The 24,593-nt window shown below is 47.9% G+C and overlaps 1 protein-coding gene across 1 annotated transcript in view; it reads right to left on the reverse strand.

Annotated features, from left to right (window-relative positions):
• Positions 1 to 23,703, reverse strand: part of CDYL (chromodomain Y like) — a 93,835-nt gene extending 70,132 nt beyond the window's left edge. The window contains exon 1 of the mRNA XM_043908629.1: positions 23,370 to 23,703. Within this exon, the coding sequence (XP_043764564.1) occupies positions 23,370 to 23,393 (24 nt within the window). The 5' untranslated portion in view covers positions 23,394 to 23,703. The remainder of the gene's footprint in view (positions 1 to 23,369) is intronic.
• Positions 23,704 to 24,593: the final 890 nt, after the last annotated feature.

Genomic DNA, 24,593 nt, shown 5'->3' on the forward strand with positions numbered 1-24,593 from the left:
TGGACTCGCAACATCAACACATCTGCCCCAGGAACTGCTAATAAATGTACAATGCGGTGGTGGTTCAAGAAGTTTTGCAAAGAGATGAGAGCCTTGAAGATGAGGAGCGTAGTGGCCAGACACTGGAAGTTGACTATGACCAACTGAGAGAATATTGAAGCTGATCTTCTTACAACTACACGGGAAGATGCTCAAGAACTCAACGTCAACCATTCTATGGTCGCTGGGCATTTGAAGCAAATTGGAAAGGTGAAAAAGCTTGATAAGTGAGAGTCTCGTGTGTGTTAAGTTGCTCCATTGCGACCCCATGGACTGTAGGCTGCCGGGCTTCTCTGTCCATGGAATTCTCCAGGCAAGAATACTGGAGTGGGTTGCCATCTCCTCCCCCATAGTGCCTCATGAGCTGACCAGAAATTAAAACAAAAACAACAACACATCGTTCTGAAGTGTCATCTTCTCTTATTCTGTGCAACAAACCGGTCAACAAATTGATCGGATCGTGACATGCGATGCAAAGTAGATTGTACGTGATAACTGGCAACAACCAGCTTTAGCAGCTGGACAAACTCACACCAAAAAGGGTCCTGGCCACTGTCTGGTGGTCTGCTGCCAGTCTGATCCACGACAGAATTTCTGAATCCCTGCAAAACCATTACATAGGAGAAGTACACTCAGCAAACTGATGAGATGCACCCAAAACTGCAAAGCCTGCAGCTGGCACTGGTCAACAGAAATGGCCCATTTCTTTTCCACAACAACCTGACTGCACTTCATATAACCAATGCTTCAAAAGTTGAATGAATTGGGTTACAAAGTTTTGCCATCCACCATACTCACTTGACCTCTCACCAACCAACAACCACCTCTTCAAGGATCCTGACAACTTTTTGCAAGGAAAACACTTCTACAACCAGCAGGATGCAGAAAATGCTTTCCAAGAGTTCAATGAATCCCAAAGCATGGATTTTTCACTTTATTCCTATGGCATAAGCAAACTTATTTCTAACTGGCAAATGTGTTAGTTGATTGTAATGGTTCTTATTTTGATTAATAACGATGTGTTTGAGCCTTGTTGTTTAGTCACTCAGTCATGTCCAACTCTTTTTGACATCATGGATTGCAGCACGCCAGGCCTCCCCATCCTTCACTATCTCCCAGAGTTTACTCAGACTCATGTCCTAGTTATAATGATTTAAAATTCATGCTCTGAAGCCATATTATGTTTGCACCAAACTAATAAAACCCCAATAATCCTCAGAAGAGGACCCAGAGTCCAGGGTCACTACAACATGTCCAGTTTTCAACTAGACAAGCAAAACCACAGCAAAGAGTGACCCATGTGCAGATAAGACAGTCAGTAAGTTGGCTGCAAGTGAGTCGATTTCGGATTTAAGGCTGCCAACAAACAGTTCAAAAGACTTGGATAATAAGCTCAAAGGGCTGAAGGAAAATACAAAACCAGTGAGTAAACGTATAAAGGTGATGTCAATAGAGAAACAAATGAACAAGACAACCAGTACAATGAACTCAGCAGACGGACTGAACAACAAATGGACGCTTTCTTCTAACATCTGTAGTGACCCTCAATACAGAAGAATCTGAAGGCAAGAGAGGGTTGAAAGATGAGTAGAATCTTCAAAGACAGTGTGACAGCAGGAAGCAGCATGCTAATTGGAATCCCAGAAGAGAAACGAAAACCATTTCTGAAGATGTCTGAAATATCTGCCAAAAGTGCAACATACCTTGAACAGAATAAAGACAAAACTACTAAGACATGCATTGGTCATACTGCTAAAAACCAAAGATAAAATCTTGAAATCAGCCAAAGAAAAATGACATATTATATATAGGGAAACAAAGACAATAAAGATAAGAACATACACTGACTTCTCATTAAGAAACTATAGAAGTCTGAAGACACTGGAACCAAATATTCAAACTGCCAAAGAAGGGGAGGCTGGAGGGGGGGGGGGGCGGGGGAAGCAAAAGCAAAAACAAAAACAAAAAAACCTGTCAACCGAGAATTCTAGTATCCAGCAAAACTATTCTTTAAAGTTGTGGGTGAAACGAGAACATTTTCTAACAGTAAACAATTTATCATGAGCAGATGTGACTATAAGAAATGCTAAAAAAAAAAAAGTTCTCTTGTCTGAATGGCAGTCACACTAGACGGTCACTTAAATGTACATGAAGAAATAAAGCCGGAAACAGTCACTGTGTGAGCACAGTGTTCACACGTTCCACACCCACTTATTCAACCAAGAGTGGGTTGAAAATATTCAGGGAAAAAAACTTCCAGAAAGTCCCAAAACACAAAACTTGAATTTGTAACACACTGGCCACCATTTACATAGCACTTACACTATTGGATATTGTAAGTTGTCTAGAGATGATTTAAAGTATACGGGAGGATGTGCACAGATTATATGAAGGCACTACACCAGTTCATATAAGGAACTTGAGTATTTGCAGACTTGGTATGCATGGGTGCCTTACAACCAATCCCCTATGGACACTAAGGGATGACTAGATATATATATAATACATAATTTCTTAGCTTCTATAGAAGATGACAATTTAAAGCAAAAATTACAGTACTACCAATGAGTTTACAAAGTATATAAATGTAACATACGCAATATACATACATGAGGATTAGAGGAGGAAATGGAAATACACTACAGGAGAAACTATTTAGATGAAATACATATGATGCTACTACTACACGTAAGAGGGAGGAAACTGAAATATACTATTGAAATTCTGGGTTTCACCCAAGGTGGTTCAATACCAATACTAACTAAACTGGGATAAAGCCAAAATGCATTTTGTAATCCCCAGAGAGCAACCAGTACACACTCCTCAAAAAAAAAAAAAAAAAAAAAAAAACCAGCAATGAAATATAGCTAGAAAACCAACAGAAAAATTAAAATGATGAATTTAAAGTTTGACAAACACAAAAACCAAAAAAGATAGTGAATTCATAATCTAACTCAACACAAAGAAAATTTCAGATGGTTCCATTGATAAATTCTAGTAAACATTCATAAAGAATCAAAATCAACTTCAGAAAGTGAGAAGGGAATGCTTCATAACTCTTTTTATGATACCAACATAACTCTGACATGAAACAAGGAGAGGAAACTACAGACCTATTTTACTGTATGAAGATAGGGACACAATTCCTCAAGGCAGTAACAAAGATTAAAAGGACCAAACATCCTCAGATCATTCACACACTCAGATCAAAAGTATATCATATCCACTCTTAGACTCAGTAATAAAACTACGGAACTATCATGGGTAAGAAATCTTAAACCACCAGAAACTCAGATGACTTATAAAGAAAAGAGAAGCAGATTTTTCATCAGCTGCAAAGCTAATAAATTTTAACTGTCAACCAATAACATCTATTCCCAGCTAAAAAGTCATTAACAATGACAAAAGTAAGATTATCTTTAGATGTACAAATGTCAAGAATTTACTACCTCAAATCCTTGCTAAAATAATTAAAAGATGTAATACAATCTACCCCTAAATACATATTCAAGAGAACTGAAAGTATATATTTACATAAAAGCTTCCACATAAATGTTCACTGCAGGATTACTCCTAACACACACAAACAGAAATAACTCAAATATCCATCAATGATGAATGATCAAAATGGGGTTTAGTCACAAAATGGCGTATTATTCAGTCATAAAAGAAACAATATACTGACACATGAAAACATTATGCTAAATCATAAGCATATTAGAAAAGAAAACCAGGCAGAGAAACCATATATTGTACTATGACCCCATTTACCTGAAATGTCCAGTACAGACAGACTGATGGAGAAATCAGATGAGTGCTTCCCAGGGGTCCAAGGGTGGGGACTGACAGCCAACGTGTACGGAGCTTCTTTCTGGGGTGTGGAAATGTTCTGAAATTAGGTAACGGTCACATGAGTACAGAAATGGTAGTGACCGAACAGAAGCAGAAGATATTAACAAGAGGGGGCAAGAATACACAGAAGAACTGTACAGAAGTTACCATGACCCAGATAATCACAATGGTGTGATCACTCACCTAGAGCCACACATCCTGGAATGCGAAGTCAAGTGCACCTTAGGAAGCATTACTATGAACAAAGTTAGTGCAGGTGATGGAATTCCAGTTGAGCTATTTCAAATCCTAAAAGATGATTCTGTGAAAGTGCTGCACTTAATATGCTAGCAAATTTGGAAAACTCAGCAGTGGCCACAGGACTGGAAAAGGTCAGTTTTCACTCCAATCCCAAAAAAAGGCAATGCCAAAGAATGCTCACAGCACCACACAACTGCATTCATCTCACACGCTAGCAAAGTAATGCTCAAAATTCTCCAAGCCAAGCTTCAACAGTACATGAACCATGAACTTCCTGATGTTCAAGCTGGATTTAGAAGAGGCAGAGGAACCAGATATCAAACTGCCAATATCCGTTGGATCATCGAAAAAGCAAAAGTTTCAGAAAAACATATACTTCTACTTTATTGACTATTCGAAAGCCTTTGACTGTGTGGATCATAACAGACTGGAAAATTCTGAAAGAGATGGGAATACCAGACCACCTGACCGGCCTCCTGAGAAACCTGTATGCAGGTCAGGAAGCAACAGTTAGAACTGGACACGGAACAACAGACGGTTCCAAATCAGGAAAGGAGTATATTGGCAAGGCTGTATATTGTCACCCTGCTTATTTAACTTCTATTCAGAGTATATCATGAGAAATGCTGGGCTGGATGAAGCACAAACTGGAATCCAGATTGCTGAGAGAAATATCAATAACCTGAGATATGCAGATGACACCACCCTTATGGCAGAAAGTGAAGAAGAACTAAAGAGCATCTTTATGAAAGTGAAAGAGGAGAGTGAAAAAGTTGGCTTAAAGCTCAACATTCAGAAAATGAAGATCATGGCATCTGTTCCCATCACTTTATGGCAAATAGATGGGAAAACAGTGGAAACAGTGACAGACTTTATTTTGGGGGGCTCCAAAATCACTGCAGATGGTGACTGCAGCCATGAAATTAAAAGATGCTTGCTCCTTGGAAGAAAAGTTATGACCAACCTCACAGCATATTAAAAAGCAAGGACATTACTTTGCCAACAAAGGTCCGTCTAGTCAAAGCTATGGTTTTTCCAGTGGTCATGTATGGATGTGAGAGTTGGACTATAAAGAAAGCTGAGCGCCGAAGGACTGATGCTTTTGAATCGTGGTATTGGAGAAGACTCTTGAAAGTCTCTTGGACTGCAAGGAGGTCCAACCAGTCCATCCTAAAGGAAACCAGTCCTGAATATTCATTGGAAGGACTGATGCTGAAGGTGAAGCTCCAATACTTTGGCCACCTGATGTGAAGAACTGACTCACTGGAAAAGACCCTGATGCTGGGAAAGACTGAAGACAGGAGAAGGGGACGACAGAGGAGGACGCAGTTGGATGGCATCACCGACCTGACGGACATGAGCTTGGGCAACTACCGGAGCTGGTGATGGACAGGGAGGCCTGGCGTGCTGAAGTCCACGGGGTCGCAGAGAGTCAGACACGACTGGACCGAGCTGACTAAACAGGAGTACAATTGTGTGAATATACTAAAAACCATGGATCTGTACTCTTTAAAAGGAGGAATTCTATGACATCCAAATTATGTCTCAAAAAAAGAAAGAAAGAGAAAGAAAAGGGAGAGAAAAGGGAAGTCGCTCAGTCGTGCCCGACTCTTTGCGACCCCATGGACAGTAGCCTACACCAAGCTCCTCCATCCATGGGATTTTCTAGGCAAGAATACTGGAGTGGGTTGACGTTTCCTTCTCCAGGGAATATTCCCGACCCAGGGATTGAACCCAGGTCTCCCGCACTGTCGACAGACACTTTACCGTCTGAGCCACCAGGGTCAGTCCACATACAAGGGAAGAGATAAGTGAAACAAACATTCAAACTTGTGATTTAAAAAAAAAAAAATTGTTGGTTTATTTTTAAAAGAGAACAAATACTAGACAATAATCTTGATCAAGTGGAGGTGAGGTTGGCGATCTCAATGAAGAATAGTGCATGAGACAAGTGCTCGGGCCTGGTGCACTGGGAAGACCCAGAAGAATCGGGTGGAGAGGGAGGTGGGAGGGGGGATCGGGATGGGGAATACGTGTAAATCTATTGCTGATTCATGTCAATGTATGACAAAACCCACTGAAAAAATAAATAAATAAAAAAATAAAAAACCAAAAAAAAAAAAGAAGAATAGTGAGCTATGTGTCCTTTATGTTCTCAAGGAAGACAAATAAACTTAACTATTGCATGCACATCCCATTTCTGGTACATTAAAAAGAAAAGAAACATTCTCAGTGAGCATAAGATGCAGTGAATAGATATACTCAAAAGGTAGAGAATACAATGTTCCTGTCACATTTCAGAAGAAATCAGTGAATGATTTGATCATTCGGATTAACAGTTAAGCAGATTCTAAAGAAATTAACAAGCAACCACAAGGTCAAACAAACAATCTGTATCTTCCAACCAGAAGAATGAATAAATATCCAATCCATACAGAAAAACCTCTCAAACCAACAAATGACTGGGAAAAAAAAAAAAAAGGATAAAAGAGCAAACATTTTAAACAAGCCCAAATGGTTCAGAAAGCTTAACACTAAGCTCATAAAAGACATCATACTGAAGTTTTAAAAATCTTACTATATGTTGCTATCAAGAGACACGTCTAAATAAAACCAAACTTTTTTAAATTAAAAAGGAAAAAGATATGACTAGAAAATACTACTCAAAACATGTTAGTGTAGCAATATATGAAAACTAATTTGAAGGGAAAAATTCATTAAAAGGAGTACCACACACTGCAGGGCAGAGAGTCAACGCCTGATAAATACCTAACTTTTTACACGTTCATGTATGTGTGTTGTGTGTGTGTGTGTATACATATACACACATACACATTATATACAAACACACACACAGAACTCTGAACCAAACAAATCTTGAACTTAATCCCTTTTATAAGATCACAGAAGGAAACCTCCAGAATTAAAATTTCATAAAGACCATTCTCTGGCCACAGGGTAATTCAATTAGAAAACACACAGTAAAGAAATAATTTCACTTTAAGAATATTTAACTTTAAGTACATTTAAATACTCAAAAAATAAGACAAAATCCTTGGGGCTATAATTTTTTAAATTCTTTTTGGATTTTAAAACATCAAAAAAATATCCTAATCAAACAAATAGGTTAATTTACTTTAAATAAATAGAAAAATCTAAAGAGACTTAAGATTTAAAAAATAAAACTTGTATTGATGTGGCTAAAGCTGCACTCACAAGGTAATTCTATAGCCTTCATTAAAGAACAGCATGAGCTAAAAGTTCAACTCAGGAAGCTAGGAAAAGAACCAGAGAACGAAAGGCAGAAGGAAACCAAGAGTGAGAAATAAAGTAGAAAGCAAAGATATAAAGAATCAGTAAAATAAAAAACTGGTTCTTTTAAAAGAATCAAGTAAGATAAAATATCTGTAAGAAAAAGGCACAAAAAAATAAAAGCATGTTCAAGGTAGATAATCATAGATCCAGTATCTATAGGTTTTTAAATATCCTAAAATACTCTAATATAAAAAACTTTAGGCTGCAACTGACTTAATAGAAAGCAACAATAAATCAATACAAAGTAATTCTCAAATGCAAAGTCAAACAGCTCTTCCATCTTGAAAGCAAACTGAAGTTCAGATGATTTTATGGACAGGTAGAAGTTTCAGAAACAGGAAATCAAAACACAGAAAATCCGAAGATTCAGCAAGTGTTTCATAATTTAAAAAAACAATAAGTTGGTTACCTTTCTTTCAAGGGACTACTGCAACACATAAAATAATACAGTGTGACTAGCGTTTATCCCAGAAATGCAAGGATGGCTTAGCATCAGATAATATATTAATATACATTAAAATAGTCAAAGGAATGAGGGGGTGAAATGACAATCTCTAATAAATGCAGAAAGCACATGCCATACGATTCATTAACCATTCAGGATTAAGAATTCCTCACATGTTAGAAATAAGAGAACTTCAACCAGGTTCTTTTTTAAAAAAGGTATCTTAGCAACTATCTACAGCTTTTCCTTAATAATAAAATTTTATAAAACTCTCAGAATTTAAGAATGCTTGTTTTTATAACTGATACTCCTCAACACTGTACTGATGGCCCCAGCCAAAGTAACAAGGTTAACAACTAGCAGGTATAAATTTGAGAAGAAAAAAATACATGATCACCTCTATTTCCACAAGATGATTGTCTACATATAAATCCAAAAGCATCTACTACGTTTTCAAATGAGTCCAACAAGGCGGCTAGACACAGCGATCGGCCTTCCTATGCACAAATTATTAACTGGTTAGAAAATACAACTTTGAATAAATCTAAGAAAGGCTGTGAAGAACTTTTAAATGTGGGTAATAAAACATTAGTTAAGAACCAAAAGGTGGGGAGGGGTGAGAGAGAGGCAGCTTCCACCCTCCCCCGCCCTCCTGATTCATTCATCTCTCTTCCCATTAGCTCCTCCCCAGCATCATACAGCACTCTATAATCTCTATCTTAAAGCAAACAAACTCTGGAGCCTACGTGGCCCTCCTGGCTCCCTTTTGGAAAAACTGGTCCTGAGAACTGCCTCCGTCTCTCTTTTCCCACGCTCTCAGGAGCCCACACCAGGTGTAGCCCCTGGATCCCCCACCAGCCGCTGCCAAACCTAAAGGTCAGTCCTAGGTCGTCCCAGCGGCACACACACAGTCGTTCCCTCCTCCTCGAAATGTTCTTCACCTGCTTCGAGTGCACCACTGTCTCTCCTGCTTTCCTGCCCACACCGCGTCTCGGGCCCCTTCACTGCATCTTCATCCCCCTCACCCCACCAGCTCTACAGGAGAATGTACCGGACATCAACTTCCATGTCTCTTCTCTACCTACACTCACTCCCCGGGTACCATCCTTCCCCGGCTTTTTTGGGGGCTGACTCACTTCAGTCGTGTCCGACTCTTTGCGGCCCCATGGGCTGTAGCTGGCCAGGCTTCTCTGTCCATGGGCTCCTCCAGGCAGGAGTACTGGAGTGGGCTGCCATGCCCTCCTCCAGGGGATCTTCCTGACCCAGGGATCGAACCCGAGTCTCTTGTATCTCCTGCACCAGCAGGTGAGTTCTGTTACCACCTGAGAAGCCCCAGGTTTATCCAATGAAGACGTCCTAACTCTGAGTCCAGGTCAGTGAGGGGAATCGTCCCAGCTCTCTGAAGGCGGACATCCCCCAAAAGCATCTCCCGCAGAAGCTCGTGCCCTACACGCTAGGCTTGTAGCGCCGGCCACTGCTGCCCACCCACGCCTGGATGTCTAAAAGGCATCATCTCAAACTTAATGCGTCCAAAACCCAACTCCCTTATTCACCCCCTTAGATCTCGCCAGCGATAAAACAAAAGGCGAGCCCTGAGCAGTCCCGCCTGTCTGAACAACTGGCCAACCCCATTCTTCTAGTGACCCAAGCCCGAAAATCCCCGGTTCTTTCCGTTTCTCCTCCTTCTGTCACACCCGATCCTCGGGGGCAATCACTCCTCACTACTCCACCGCACCGCCCCACGGGTCTCAAACGCCAGCATCTTCTGCCTGAGCAACTGTGCCCACCCCAGCTGGTTCTCCGTATATAACAGCATCCAACACAACCCTTTAAAAATGTGAATTTGAGTATGTCACCCCTCCCGTGGCTCCCCGCCTCAGTAAAGACCAAACTCGGAGTATTGGGCACATCTACAAAGGGCCCCCGCCTGGACCCCAGACCCCGACCTCACGTACCAGCCGCCTCTCCAGCTCCAGACACACCAGCCTCCAGGGGCATTCCTTCAAGTTCCAAATCACCCTATCAGTGGGGCCTTCTCTGACAATGAACATACAATGAGCCCACAGCCCGAGCCCCTGGCTGCCCCTGCGAGAAGCTGAGCACCGGGCGGGCGGGACCCCTGTCTGTCGGGCCCACTGCTGCAGCTCCAATGCTACCGAGGGACCCCCGCAGGCAACCCCAGCCTGGCGGGGAAGTGAAGAACGCGCCACCACCAACCGCTGAGCCATCTTTCAGAAAGGAGAACAAGGTCGCCATATCCGGCAGGGCAAGTTTCCCAGACTTACCGTAAAGCCGTACCGAGTCCAACAGTCAGGTGTGATCAGGACGAGACAAACATCTGATGAGCAGAAACTGGCACACGCGTGCACACACACTCACAAACTTCACACACGGCAGAGGGGCAGACAGGTGGGGGGGGGGGGGTGACCGGTTCAACAAACGCAGACAGCAGACGATCCACAGCTCAGACACACCAGATCCCCGCACACACCATGAACACAAAGCGCAGGGCTTTCTCACCGTAAGGGGCAAAACTTTTGGATGAGAAGACGACAGTGACCTGGGGATAGGAAGCATTTCCTGAACGAGAAATGAAATGAGGAAGAAAAACTGGATTACATTAAAATGTAAATTTTCATTAACTTTGTGGGTGAAATATGTGATTATGTTACGGATTTTAAAATCTTTTAAGAGTGAGGACACACACAGATATTTACAAGATGAATAACAAAGAGTAGGCTTAATTACAAAGAACTTCAACAAGTCAAGAAAAATGCAGAAGAAAAATGGACCGATTAACATAAAAAGGTTTTTACAGCACACTACACGATTCCTTCAGTGTTAACGTCTATGTGTCTTCTGAACAGTTCGGATATAATTGTTTTTATGAAGTAACTGTGACTTGTAAATGCACCCTTCTATCTGCATTTATGCACAGAGCTGTCCCTAATGATGGGCCTCTACCGCCTGTGGTGGATAACCTGGGTGTTAGAGCAGGGGATGCCTTTTTTCCCCTTTGACTTCCACCTTCTTTTCTCCTTAGAACATACACAGAGCCTTTATGTACAAACCATGAGTAAGGTGATGAGACTACGAAATTCAAAGCACCTGCCTGGCAAACGAGCGTCAGCTAATTCAAGCAGAAGTGACCTTAAGAGACCAAACTATTTCAAAGAAGCTGCTGACAATACAAAACATTCTTGAGACTTTTTCCTCTTTTAGGATTGCCCTCAGACAGTCTTTTGAATATCCCCCATGGTGCCAAAAATTCACAAAAATGAATTTGAGAAAGAACCAGAGTAATTCAAAACTGTAAAGTTTTAGTGAGTTAGGCTGGTGATATGCTGTAAATCAAAAGTGGTTTCCCGCACACTTTCAAATTCTCTTTTGGACAAAATTCTGGACAAGTGGAACCTCTGATCTTTCTTTTCATCAATGTTTTGTGCTTCGTTATAGCCACCTGTTCAACCTAAAATCCTTGGTGATATTCAAAAACTGTTATCTGTGTTGATGCATTAAGTTCATGCTCCTGGCAAATTCACTTAATCTCATACAAAGCCGGTTCATACTCTACTCTATAATTAGTCACTAGTTTTAGGTCCATACAAAGACTTTCTCACTGCTGGGCACAGGAACCCTACCGGTAATTACCCAGAGGTCCCAGGAGCCACCTGAGAAAATGCTGCTGCTTTAGTCACGTCTTCTCTGCATCTGCTTAGTGATCCCAAGGATGGAGACCAAGGGAGGATGCTGGTTAGGATCCTGCTTGTTTTTTTTATAACCGAACCACCATCGTCTGTTAACTTATACTATAAAGAGTTTAAGAAATAAGAAACCCTTAAAACTCCAGTCCTCATGGCAAGAACAGTTAGTGGGTTCTTTGTTTTAAGGTGTTAGCTAGCATGTGTCTTAGAGAATCACCTCCAACACCTTAACATAAACCCTAATCCACCCAGGGTAATGCCTCCCAGACCGAGAAACTTTCCTAAGGCTTTTGCAGAAGATCTGCATGTGTGCCAAGACGCTTCAGTCGTGTCTGACTCAGTGTGACCCCGTGGACTGCAGCCCGCCAGGCTCCTCTGTCCATGGGATTCTCCAGGCAAGAGTACTGGAGTGGGTTGCTATTCCCTCCTCCAGGGGATCTTCCCGACCCAGGGATCGAACCCGCGTCTCTTATGTCTCTTGCACTAGCAGGCGGATTCTTTATCACAGGCACCATCTACATATACATAGACAGTACTGCCACGTCATGGCTAACTGCTCATCCAAACTTAAAAGGTTTTTTTAAGGTTTAAGCAAGGTTCACATTTAAAGGGTATCATTATAAACTCTTTTGAAGAAATTTTTCAAATGCCACTTTTAACAAACCCATAAATCATTTAAGAATGTTAACCGAATGGCTCTTTGCTAACCCCCGGTAAGGTACATGGAACCCAGAGGGAGAAAGATAAACCTCCCCACACGTTCGCCGCATTTTTGTATCATTACTAACCTCTTACACTAACAGACAAGCAGAAACCTGACCGATGACCTGTCCTAGACTGATAATGATGTCCAACCGGAGTGAGAGATCCGTCTCCCACTCGGGACAGAACCTTCCGGGCAAGGGGAGGGGACAGATACGCAGGAAGCGAAGCTGGATTTAGTTCACAAGTTGGTTTCGAAGGACAGAGGGGTGCTACTGTTCGCTTGGTTTTCTCATTAAACTTCTGTGAACAGTTCAACACCACATCGCCCGACGCGGCAGGCGGGGGAGAGCGCAGCAGAGCAGCGGGAGGCGGAGACGACCTCGGCTCCCATCACGTGACCCGGGGAGACAGAGGGATCAGGCGAGAGCTTCGCTTCAGAACAGACCCTGCGGCACCCGCCCCCCAAGGGCCACCAGCCCGCAGCGCACTCGGCCCCCAGAACCCCACCTGCCCCCACACGCGGCGCTCAAGCCCCTTTCTCCTCGGGCAGCAGGTGCTTCAGGGTCACTCTCCGGGGCTCCTGTCCCCGGGGGGACTCAGAGGAGCCTTTGGGGGAGGCCCCTCAGGTCACATACAGCGGGGCCGGTGAGAAAGGGGGCGCTGGTCGCCCCGGCATTTCCCCCAGCTGGGAATTCTACTTCCTCAGAAAGCTCACTGATGAGCGGAAGCCAGTGGAGTCGAGTGAGGCGCGTCTGTACACTCACCACTTGCACACCTGTACACAGCGGCCGGGGACGCCACCTTCTCACTGATGAGCGGAGGCCAGTGGGGTCGGGTGAGGCGTGTCTGCACGCCCACCACCTGCACACACCTGTATACACCGAGAGGGGAGGCACAAGTCCTGCTCGAGGCAGCGCCCCCCCCACCGCACGCGCCGCTCCTGCCTTAAGTGACCACACGACAGCCACTCACCTGTTGCTGTGAGTGCAAAGGCACACTCGCCAGAGGGGGGAAGTCAGAGGCCCAAGTCTGGGGGGCGGGGGGACCGGAGCCAGGGCCGCCTCCTCGGGACCCCGAGGCGTCAGGGAGGTCGGGGGTTCCCTCTGAACCGCAGGGATGAGAAGTGAGGTGCGCCACGGGGGCAGCCGGACGCCCACTTGCAGAGCAACAAGCCAGAGCTTGTCTGGGTCAGGAGCCTCCAAGGGCTCTCTGCGGAGGACAGAAATCAGGCTGGAGGGGCCAACCTGGCCGGGGGACAGGAGATGCGGGAGGGATGGAGGGAGGGAGGGAGGGAGGACGGAGCCCGGGACACAGGACGTTTCCTGGGGGCTCTGGCCAGCCCGGGTCGGGAGGCATGCGGCAGGCAGGCCAGGCCCAGCACCCCGCCCCTCGGAGAAGCAGGGGAGGCAGAAACAGTCCCTGCCCCTTCCTTCAACATCCAGACGACCTCAGATAGAAGCTAAATGTCTTTCAAACGTAAAGGGTAAAAACAAGGGCTGAAACAAGATTTCTTAAAATGTTTATCGGTAATTCAGTTCAAATATTCTCATTCACATTTCACCAAAATCAGCTAATCCTTCCACCACCCAGCGCCGTTACGGAAGGCGACGGGGCTGGTCCCTGCCTTTACCCCGGAGTGCAGAGGTGGTGAGGAGCTCAACAAAGTCACCAACTCCCGGCTCGTCTTCCTGAAGCATCAACCGGCCCAAAGATTTATGGAGCAGCATTAACTGGCAATTACTCTTAAAACACTTCTTGTCAAGCCAAAGATCATTCCGTGCAACACACTGTTGGCTCCACAGAAGTTTCCAGAGGATGAGAGGATTCAAAGCCAGGTGAGGCCTGCAACCCCCTTCCCTCCCCGCCTGATGACGATGTTCGCTCTCTCTCCTCTGAGTGGGACACTTTGGAGAACGAACCACAGGATTAAACTGAGCTCTGTCGCTTACATCCCCGAACTTCTTACAAGTCATTTTTGATCGCTCTTTTCAACCCAGGGCTTTTCTCTCTGTAAACAGGCTCTTCAGCAGCTGGAGGGGCTCAGGGGTCCCTGTGATCTGCGGACGCGGATGCCACCGCCAGCGTCCCTCTGCAGCCTGTCTCGGGAGCACGCGTCCTCAGGTCGGCTCACCTGCCCGCAGTGGCTCCCTCTCCCCTTCCAGCTCTCTGCTCCTCACTCGCTAAGGAAGCCGGGCAGCCCAAGCGTGTCATGCCGAAAATACAGGCGATCAGCCTCCAGCACAGACCCGGGGTGTTCGGTGCGTCTGGGGCGTGACGACCTGTTACAGTCAGGAGCATGTCTTCTGCCTTGGTTCTTGGTTTTCTGAGCAGCTGAGGCTTCCAGGTCAGTTACATGCTAAGACAATCAGCCCGCAACTCTGGGCTGCTCTGAACTCCCAAGTCATCTACTGATGAAAAACATTACCACTGTAACCAAAGGTCCTCTGACCTGCAACCAACCCGGGGTGGGGCAGCGGGGGTGTCAACCAACACAGGCTGCAAACTACCAACCTCTGGAAAGCCTCAGGTGGCAAAGACATTCCAAAAATACTGTGCTAACTTCTCCAACTAGAGAGCACCACTGCTTAGACCCCACCCACCCACACACACACTTTTCACCCAAGGGGTAAACATAAATGCTGCAGCCAAGGTTTCAAATACTCTTTCCAGGAACACACTTCTCCTTCAAATTATTTGTATCAAGTTTAGAAATAACTTTCCTCCAAAACACCATATGGCTTTTCAAACAAGATACCTAAATGCACAGTTCTCACATATATGGTATAATTTCAAATAATGCAACTCCAGTCACTATAACTTTTGTATTTCAGCTGAAAGTCAGCAATTATTAACGGCTGGCCACGTTCACACCCTCAGATGAGGCACTAAAATAAACCCCCAAAATAGCCAATCTTTCCAGGAGAAAATATTCATCATATTTAATACGTAGAGAAAGTAATGCACTGTTGGTGTTGTTAGTTCCTAAATCGTGTCTGACTCTGTGAGACCCCATGGACTGTAGCCCGCCAGGCTCCTTGGACTACATGGCATTTTCCAAGCAAGAACACTAGAGTGGGCTGCCACTCCCCTTCTCCAGGGGATCTTCCTGACCCAGGGATGGAACCAACGTCTCCTGCGTTGGCAGGTGGTTTCTTTACCGTCTGAGCCACCAGGGAAGTAATGCTACTTTACTTACACATTACTTACTTATAAGTAATGCTTAAGCAATACAAATTATTAGTAGTGCAAAACAAAAACGAGATGAGTCACACAGTGTCTGAAGGGAGGGAGGCTTCCTGCCGACGGTGACCTCCGATAAGGTTCTGAAGGGGGATGGGGCTGCCCAGCAGGTGAAGCCACGCTGTGCTGGCAGAGGGAGGGGAGGGACGGGGGCAGAGGCGGACCCAGCAGGCCAACCGCTGCAGCGTCACCGGCTCCGGCCAAGCCCACGGGCCGACCTCAGGCAAAGGGAAGTCAGACAAGAATCACGCGTGGCAGTGGGACGGCAGAGGGAAGGTGCTGTACACTCTGTTTCAGAGGCACCACGCTGTAACTCTTTCGTCCATTTGCATGAACAGTTACCCTTGAAATCCAGTTCACACTTCTTTGGATTCTATCTTTAAGTAAACCTTAAGTGTTGGCTCTAGCTTTTGATCCCTACTTGTGATACCACAAATTCCAAATCAGAACCATTTCTTCAGAGTCTGGCAAAAAGAAAAAAAAAAAAGCAACAAGTTTCAGAAAGGACCTCTCACTGCAAGATAACTAGATCATCAATAAAATACAACTCTTAACACCTCACTGGGCTTGCGGTCAGCAAGGAAAATATCCATGAGCCCCAGGAACTTCCTCCAAGCCAACCCAACCGTAATGACTAAGTCAGTCATAAAAGCAGACAAACCCCAAGGAGGAAGAAAGCCAGCCAGACTGATGGGGAAGGGGAGGACCACAATATTTAGAACCAAAAACTACAACCACTAAAATGAAAGACTCGGTGGATGAGTTAATGGGTGATTAGACACAGCTCATTAGTGAACCAGAAGTGAGATCCAAGGACATACCCAGAATGCAAACAGAACAGAAGCAAGGAGATGCCTACAGGAGAGTAAGACGTGGGGAGAGCCAGTGAGTGCCCCCTTGGGATTCTGCGGGGGACTTTAGAAGCCCAGTGGGATCAGATGAGAAGACGGCCAACCGTCTTTCAGAACTGGCAAGGCAGAAATCCATCAAGACCGCCCATGAACAGGAAGTTACAGAGAGATACACCGTTAAGACGAGAGAACACCAAAGACAAGCAGAGGACCCCGGGGCCACCAGAGGCAGAAAGCAGACCTCCTCCAGACCGACGACCACCTCCTCAGAGGACCCCGGGGCCACCAGAGGCGGAAAGCAGACCTCCTCCAGACCGACGACCACCTCCTCAGAGGACCCCGGGGCCACCAGAGGCAGAAAGCAGACCTCCTCAAGACCGACGACCACCTCCTCAACAGTAACGCGGAAGCCAGAGGACACGGGAGTAACAGCGTCAAGATGCTTAAGGAAAATACTCAAGGAGCTCATTTTTTTCCTCAATAAAAATGAGGGCAAGATAAAGACGTTTCCAGGTAATCAGAAAACCAGAGACTTTCCCACCAACAACCCCTCACTTGAGAAATCTCTGAAGGATATACTTGAGAAAGGGGGAAAAAAAAAGGGGGGGGAAAAAAAACCCAGATGGAAGTTCTGAGATAAGACTGATAACCAGAGAAACTGGCAAAGATGCAGGTGAAGCTAAAGAAGCGCTGTCCGCACGGAGCAGCGAGGCTCTGCGCACGCAGGGCGCTGAACACCGCAAGGAACAGCATGGTGCCGGGGAGGATCAGAGCTACAGCACCCGGGGCCGCGCACCATCAGAAGTGCAGCTGAGACGCCAACCGCAGGCCTCGTGGAGAGAGTCACGTACAGACTGCCAACAGCATACCACCTCACACCCAGTCATGAGGTCTGAGCGTCGCTGCACCGCAGGCTCTGCTGAAGCAGAGCAGTCAGGCAAAAAAAATGATGTCAAAGTGGTCAGCAAGGGGTGTGAAACCCCAGTTTTAGCTCAAAGGTCTCAAGAACAAGTTTGATTCTTTTTTGGGAGTCCTAGATCCCTCTGAGAAACAGAAAAAAGTTGCTGATCCTCTTCCCCAGAAAAACACTTAGGACTTGAACAAATTTTCACACCAAAGCAAAAGACCTTCCCCAGACATGGGTCCTCCCAGGCCTTGACCAGCTTAAAAAGCTGGAGAGAGTTAAGTCTGTGTGGGAAACAGTAAAGTTACACGTTCTCCCCATCCCAGACTTAAAACCATATATGCCAATGAGGGGCTGGGTGTAAAAGGAACACCTAGGCATCAAGTCTGGGGAGGAAGAATCTGGAGCTAAGTCATTCCTTTAATTCACTCTATCCTTAAAACATAATCCAACAATCAGTACAACTACTGCAAAATGTGAACTGTGGGAAATAATGACCACAAAAGAATTCTTAAAGACAGTCCACACCAATCTTACAACCTGGTGGACAAGTACACCAAATGACGAAGACAGAAACAGTCCTTAACCTCATGACTAAGTGTGTTTAATGCTCCCTTCCTGGAACGACTCGGTTAACCAGGGGCAGCAACAGTCAAAGAGCCTGGAGCCCAACTTCTGCAAAAGCACATCCCGACCCCTCCGTGTTGTCGAAACAGGCCGGTGCAATCCAGAGGTTCCCAAATCCACCCTTAAGCAGCAAGGTGTGTGAAGCAGAGATTCTAGTCTCCATCCAAACGCAGCAAATTACAAACTTAGGGTTTGGGACCCAGAATCTGCATTTTAATAGGACCCACATCAATGCTGTGTGCCTACACACACGCAATATACAAATGAAGACCCCTTACAAAAGCTCAATTCAGACCCGGCTTTATGTAGCTCAGACACTTAAAACTTCATGAAGCATTTCCTACATATCATGAAAATATGTTTGGGGGTTAAAATCATTATAGAGCATGAGACATCTTCGGTATCACAGCAAGAACAGAAAAACTTAAGTACACAGGAGCTGGAAGCAAATTCAAAGGAAACGCATAGGAGATGTCTCCATCCTCCTGACCAGGCAAACGCATAAATACCCTCAGCCAATTCACGTTTAACAGACTGCGTTAATTTTCAAAACACACACACGTGACTCTACTACCACACAATCAATTCCAGCAAATAACTCTATTTTAATGTTTTTTAGTTGGAGGATAATTGATTTACAATGTCATGCTGGCTTCTGCCCTACAACAACGTGATGCAGCGTGTCCCTTCCCTCCCACCTCTAACCCCATCCCACCTCTCTAGGCTGACACGGACCAAGGGCCGAGCTCCCCGTGTTACAAAGCAAATTCCCACGAGCTGTTTTACATACGGTAGTGTGTATGTTTCCAAGCTACTCTCAATTCATCCCACCCCCTCCTGCCCCCACTGTGTCCACAAGTGTGTTCTCTTTGTCTGCGTCTCCACTGCTGCCCTGCAGAGACGTCCATCAGTACCGTTTCTCTAAATTTCGTGTATGTGTGTTTAATATATGACACCTGTTTTTCTCTAACGTCACTGTGCAATACAGGCTCTAGGGTCTCTCTTTCCTTATTTCAGGGGATCTCAATCATAAGAGCCAACAAACCACACACTACAGATGCTGGCTCATCTTGACCAACATTCATGTAAGGTCTCTTGACGTTTGACTTCCATCCGAACTACACAGACAATCTGATTGATAACTGTGCTTCTGGTCCGTGTACGGAAAAGCCTTGCAATGCACAGGAGAGAGGTTACAATCTTCTCCCAAAGGGAGGAGAAAGACTCCAATCACTTTAAACTCTCCCCCAAATCCTGATTATCATTCCAAACTAATTAACCTGAAGATATGTTTTATAAACCAGATGTAATTTCATTCTTAAAAGCTTACTTCCATTTTTGACTGCCTGAAACACGCATGTGTTGGATAAATATTTTCTCAGAAGGCCAAGACCAGATAACTGAGGTCTTCCTGAAATTTAAATTAGCTATTACACTAGTTCTCAGGGGGAAAAAAGCCACACCCAGTGAGACAAAGAATGATCAAGATAAAAGAATACTGTTTCCATTGTTTTCGATTCTTCGCTCAGCCCACAAGAACTCAATCTGATGGTTATTTGACCACTAGATATATTAAGATCCTCAAGTTCACAGTTTTCTTTGGTGATAAAATCAATTCACTTGACACTTTGAAATCTCAAAGCAAAGAAAGTCTGCTTTCAGGGTGTTGAGAGTGCGATGGCTCTTTTCTTTTTTTAAAGAATGGAAGAAGATAAAGATGTTTCATGGAGTAGCGTTACCAACTGCTCTGAGATGCTACCGTGACTCAGTCTTCACTCTTCTCGGGAGCCGTGGTCTCATTCCCATTTCACAGATGAGGGCGTTTAGGGGAGATTCGGCTACTTAAGATATACAGCTCTTCCCTTCCTGACCCAGAAGGGAAGACTGGAACCCACACTCTGGCTCTAAGCCTAGCGCTGGGATTGGGGTTAGAAGCCCTTTAACTGCTCCAGGCCCCACGCTCCATGCAAACCTTGCCTCCAGAACAGCTAACCATCGAAAACTGAGGTCAGCAAACTAAGACCCACAGGATTGATCGAGCCCACTGCCTATTTTGTAGAATCCATAGGCTAAGACTATTTTCTTTCACATTTCCAAGTGATTCTTTTTTTTTAAAAGGAAGACAATTACACAATATGTAAAAATTATATGAAATTTGAGTTCTACCACCCATGGAAAGCTTTCCTGGAGCCTGGCCTGTGGATGCTTCTGAGCGACAGCACCAGGGCTGAGCGGTGGTAACAGACCCGCCCCGGCCTGCAAGGTCTCCGGTATTAACTGTCTGGTCCTCGAAGCAAAGTGTGTGGCTGCTGCTGCTAAGTCGCTTCAGTCTGTGCGAAGCCACAGATGACAGGCCATCAGGCTCCGCTGTCCCTGGGGTTCTCCAGGCAAGAACACTGGAGTGGGTTGCCATTTCCTTCTCCAACGCATGAAAGTGAAAAGTGAAAGTGAGTGGCTCAGTGGTGTCCGACTCTCAGCGACCCCATGGACTGCAGCCTACCAGGCTCCTCCGTCCGTGGGATTTTCCAGGCAGGAGTACTGGAGTGGGGTGCCACTGCCTTCTCTGAAAGTGTGTGGATCCCTGACCTAAAGGACACTTAACTTCTTATGTACACTATAAACATCGTAGGATGGGTAAATGTAGAAAAATCTGTCTCCCCTGATCCTAGCTGCTGGAGATGCAGGAGGTAAATAGATCTGTCCCTCAACCAACAACAGCTCTTCAATGCTGAGAAAGGCTGATGCTGCTTCCATCTTGCTCGGCTCTCTCTCTTTTGTATTCACGAGGCACAGCTCCCATCACCACTTCACCACTGACCAAGGACCTGTCACTTCAGACCAGAAACCGTGCCAAGTGTCAGAGATCTCATTTCTTTTCAGGTGAGAAAACAAAAGTTAAGGAACTCACCCAAGTTCAAGAGGCTACAGAGACGCCTTGTTCTTACCATCCCAAGTTACTTCAAAACGCAAGACTCTGAACTTCTTCTCTGCCAACATATCCCTGTGGAATTGTGGAGGTGGAGCCTAAACAAGAAACTTCTACTTCGATTTAAGCAGAACTGGACAAGACCAGGCAACTGGTGCCCCAGGAACTGGTTACTAACGTAGCCTGGTGCTTCCCACACCATTCCCCTCCCCACCTGACAAGCAGCCTGGCAGATGCAGTGTTTACTTCAAACAACTGCCTCACAAGGAATATCGCCTTGATTAAACCAGCACAACTCTATACCTTTGGAAACAAAACCAGACCTCAGAGAGGCATGTTAGATCAGTTAAAACACAATAACAACCATCTCCTTCTGAGCGCTCTCTCTGGGAACCGTGGGTCTGCTTTACACGTTTTTTTCATTTAAACTTCACAGCTCTATGAGGGAAGCTTTGATTCCAATTTTACAGATGAGGACACTGAGCTTTCAAGGTTAATTTGCTCAAGGTGATGTCAAAAACTAGGTTTTCTGACTCCAAATCCAGGCTCTCAATCGCTATGCAGGACTTTCAAATAAACTTGCAATCCTAATATAGACACGGTGCTGCCTACAAGTAAAGGAGAAGTGAGAAAACTCACTTGGAAAGACACTGACCACGGGATCGACTGTCACCTCAACTGGACCCCCTGCAACACCTTTCCCCAAAATCAGAACTCCGAATGACCAGCTCCGCTGTGCAGGTGGGTTGTTCTTCTGTGATGTTCTTCGTTCTCCTGACAGCTCTTGGGAGGCACAAACCATCCCCATCCCTCATCCCTCCCTGGCTCCCCATGGAACCTCCACGGGGCAGGCATTCAACGACATGCTCTATGAACGCAAGCTCTGCACAGAAGGTGACTTATAAATGAATGCTGCCACCAGAGCAGAAAACCTGAAGATACAGAATAAGCAAAGAACTAAATTTGGTTCATAATGCACTAGTGCTCAAAGTGCTGCCTTCAGAATAATTTGTGACACATGAGATACAACTCACGTATAAGGTGCTACCCTCACCCAAACACTAAGGGGACAAGTGACCCGATTGTGTATTTATAACCTCACAAATGAAGAAAGCGTGAACACTCAGGCCTAAAATCTTCACCAACAGTCTAACGTAGAAACCAAAATCCCTCCTGTCCTTGTGCTATGTACTTTCCCAACTGTACGTCTCAGCCTCTACTTCCCGGTCCTTCCCAAACACCAGTTTCTTTCTTAGAAAGAAGGAAAGCTTGAGAACAGGAGGTTTTTTCTCTTTTTTCCCCTTTAGTGCCCTAAATGGGGCTTCCCAAGTGGCAAAGAGTCCTCCTGGCAGTGCCGGAGACTCTAGTTCAGTTCCTAGGTTGGGAAGATCCCCTGGAGGAGGAAATGGCCACCCACTCCACTATTCTGGCCTGGAGAATCCCATGGACTGAGGAGCCTGGTCTGGTTGCAGTCCAAGGGGTCGCAAAGAGTGGGACATGACTGAATAGGCACGCACACCCAAATGACCCAAGATAGTTATCTTGAACACAGGAGGGGACAGCCAATGTGTAAAGGGCTTGAGCAGAATGGCACACCTTCAGTGCCAGCTAAGGTACAGTGACCACGTACAATGTCGGGCAGACCACGGATTCTACGGAAGGCAGCCTCCTCCTGAGAACTTTCGCACAAAAAGTTGCTAGAAGGCCACCACGGATGGCACCACACAGCCGCATGCTGTGCCAAGGGCGGTAACGCACCGGCAAGAGAGGACACCTCAGAAGGCTCAGCCGGTTAAGGGATCGCGGGAGGCCAGAGCAGCTCTACTCGTTACAGACGCTTCCCTACGTCCCTAAACACCCAGGTCCCTAAACGCATCGGAGGTGAACCCACCGAGTATCCACAAGTGAAGTCTCTTACGAAGCTGTATTTACAAACACGCACCCGAAAGCACAGAGCGCTCTCCAAGCGTCGGCACTCCCCAGGAAGTCGACTTTGCAACGCGTCAAGAAGTTACATCGGGGCGCACAAGACACGCCTGGAGATCCAAACCGACAACCGCACCGCTCCAAGTCGACGCTGGCAAACCCGTGGCCCAGAACTCGCGGTTCCGACGGGGGCCCCCTTCTCGAAGCTCGCACCGCCGCGGCGCAAAAATGAATGACGGTTGGATCCGCGTTAGGTTTAAATTTCCTGGCTCTGGCCACAATGCCAAACCTAATTAGAGCATGCGGTCAACGCTCGGCCCTCTCGGCGCGGTGTCGGGCAGCGCTCGGGCCGGCAACAGAGTCGGGAGACAGTCGCACTCGTCCCCGCACCCCCCCGCCCCCCAACCCCGCAGGCGAAAGCCCCCCCCCCACACCCCGCAGCGCTCCGCCGGGCGCCCCCGCGCCCCGCTGCCGGCACTTCGGCCCCGTCCGCGCTCCGGCCCCGCGGCCGGGACCCCCCGGCCCGCAAACTCGGGCGCGCGCGCTTCCGTCCAGCAACCCGCGACCGGGGCGGGGGCCGGGGGAGGGGAGCTACCTCGTACAGCTCCTCGGAGGCCATGGCGGGCGGCGGGGCGCGCGGCGCGGGGCAGGGCCGGCGAGGCGCCGCGCCGCCGGCGGCCCACACTTTGTTCCAGTCGGGTCCCTGCGTGGCCTGCGCTTCCTGCTCCGCGAGGCGCCGGGCGGGCGGGCGCTCACTCCCGCCGCTGCGGGCCGCCGGCCGGGTCGGTGCGCAGGAGCAGCTGCGCAACGCGCCCTCCGCGCCGCGCTCACTCCGCGGCGGGCCGGCTGGGGCTCGGGCTCATCGCGCCGCCGCGGGGCCGGGCCGGGCTGGGGCGGGCGCGGCGGCGGTGCACGGCGGCGAGCGGGCTCCGCGGCTCCCCCTCTCCGCGGTAGTGCAGAAAGCTTCCTACTTGCGGCCGAAAAACCTGCCCCGGCTACTGAGCATGCCCAGTGCGGCCGCCCGGCCCGGCCGAGCCGCGCTCCAGGTTTTCGGGCCGCCCGCGCGGGGGGAGGGGGGGCGGGGCGGGGCGGCCGGCGGGCGGGGCGGCGCGGGGAGCGGCAGGCCGCGCTGGGGCCCGGCGGCCAGGCAGGCGGGGAGCGGCTGGCAGGAAGGGGCGGGGTCTGCTTCGGGGGCGGGGCCGCGGGCGGGGGCGGGGCCAGCTCGCCCCAGGGCCCTCCGGAGGTCGGGCCGGGCCGCGCGCCCGCCTCGACGTGGGGGGCGTGGCCGCGGCGCGCGGGGGCGGGGCCTGCTCGCCCCAGGGCCCTCCGGAGGTCGGGCCGGGTCGTGCGCCCGCCTCGACGTGGGGGGCGTGGTCGCGGCGCGGGGGGCGGGAGCGAGGGCGGGGCGAGCTCGCCCCAGGGACCTCCGGAGGTCGGGCCGCGCGCCCGCCTCGACGTGGGGGGCGTGGCCGCGGGGCGCTGGGGCGTGGCCCGATGGCGGGCGTGGCCTGAGGGGCGGGGCCTGGTCGCCCCGGGGCCCTGCGGAGGTCGGCCCGGGCCGCGCGCCCGCCTCGACGTTGGGGGCAGAGGGCGGCGGCGCGCACGGGGGAGGGCACCGGCGGGCCAGAGGTTGGGCTCGGGGCCTCGCCGCCCGGCGCCCATAGCCCGCCACCCCGACGGCAGTGGCGCGCGGAGCCCGTCCAGGCCGGGCCAGCCCGCCGAGGGCCGGCGGCGTGGCCAGGTGGAGCCCCCGCCCAGCCACGTGCCCGCCTCCCCCGCGGCCGCTGCCAAGACCCGGAGCCGGAGCGCGCACCCGCTC

The sequence above is a fragment of the Cervus elaphus genome, chromosome 7, assembly GCF_910594005.1.
Source record: "Cervus elaphus chromosome 7, mCerEla1.1, whole genome shotgun sequence".
NCBI lineage: Eukaryota > Metazoa > Chordata > Mammalia > Artiodactyla > Cervidae > Cervus > Cervus elaphus.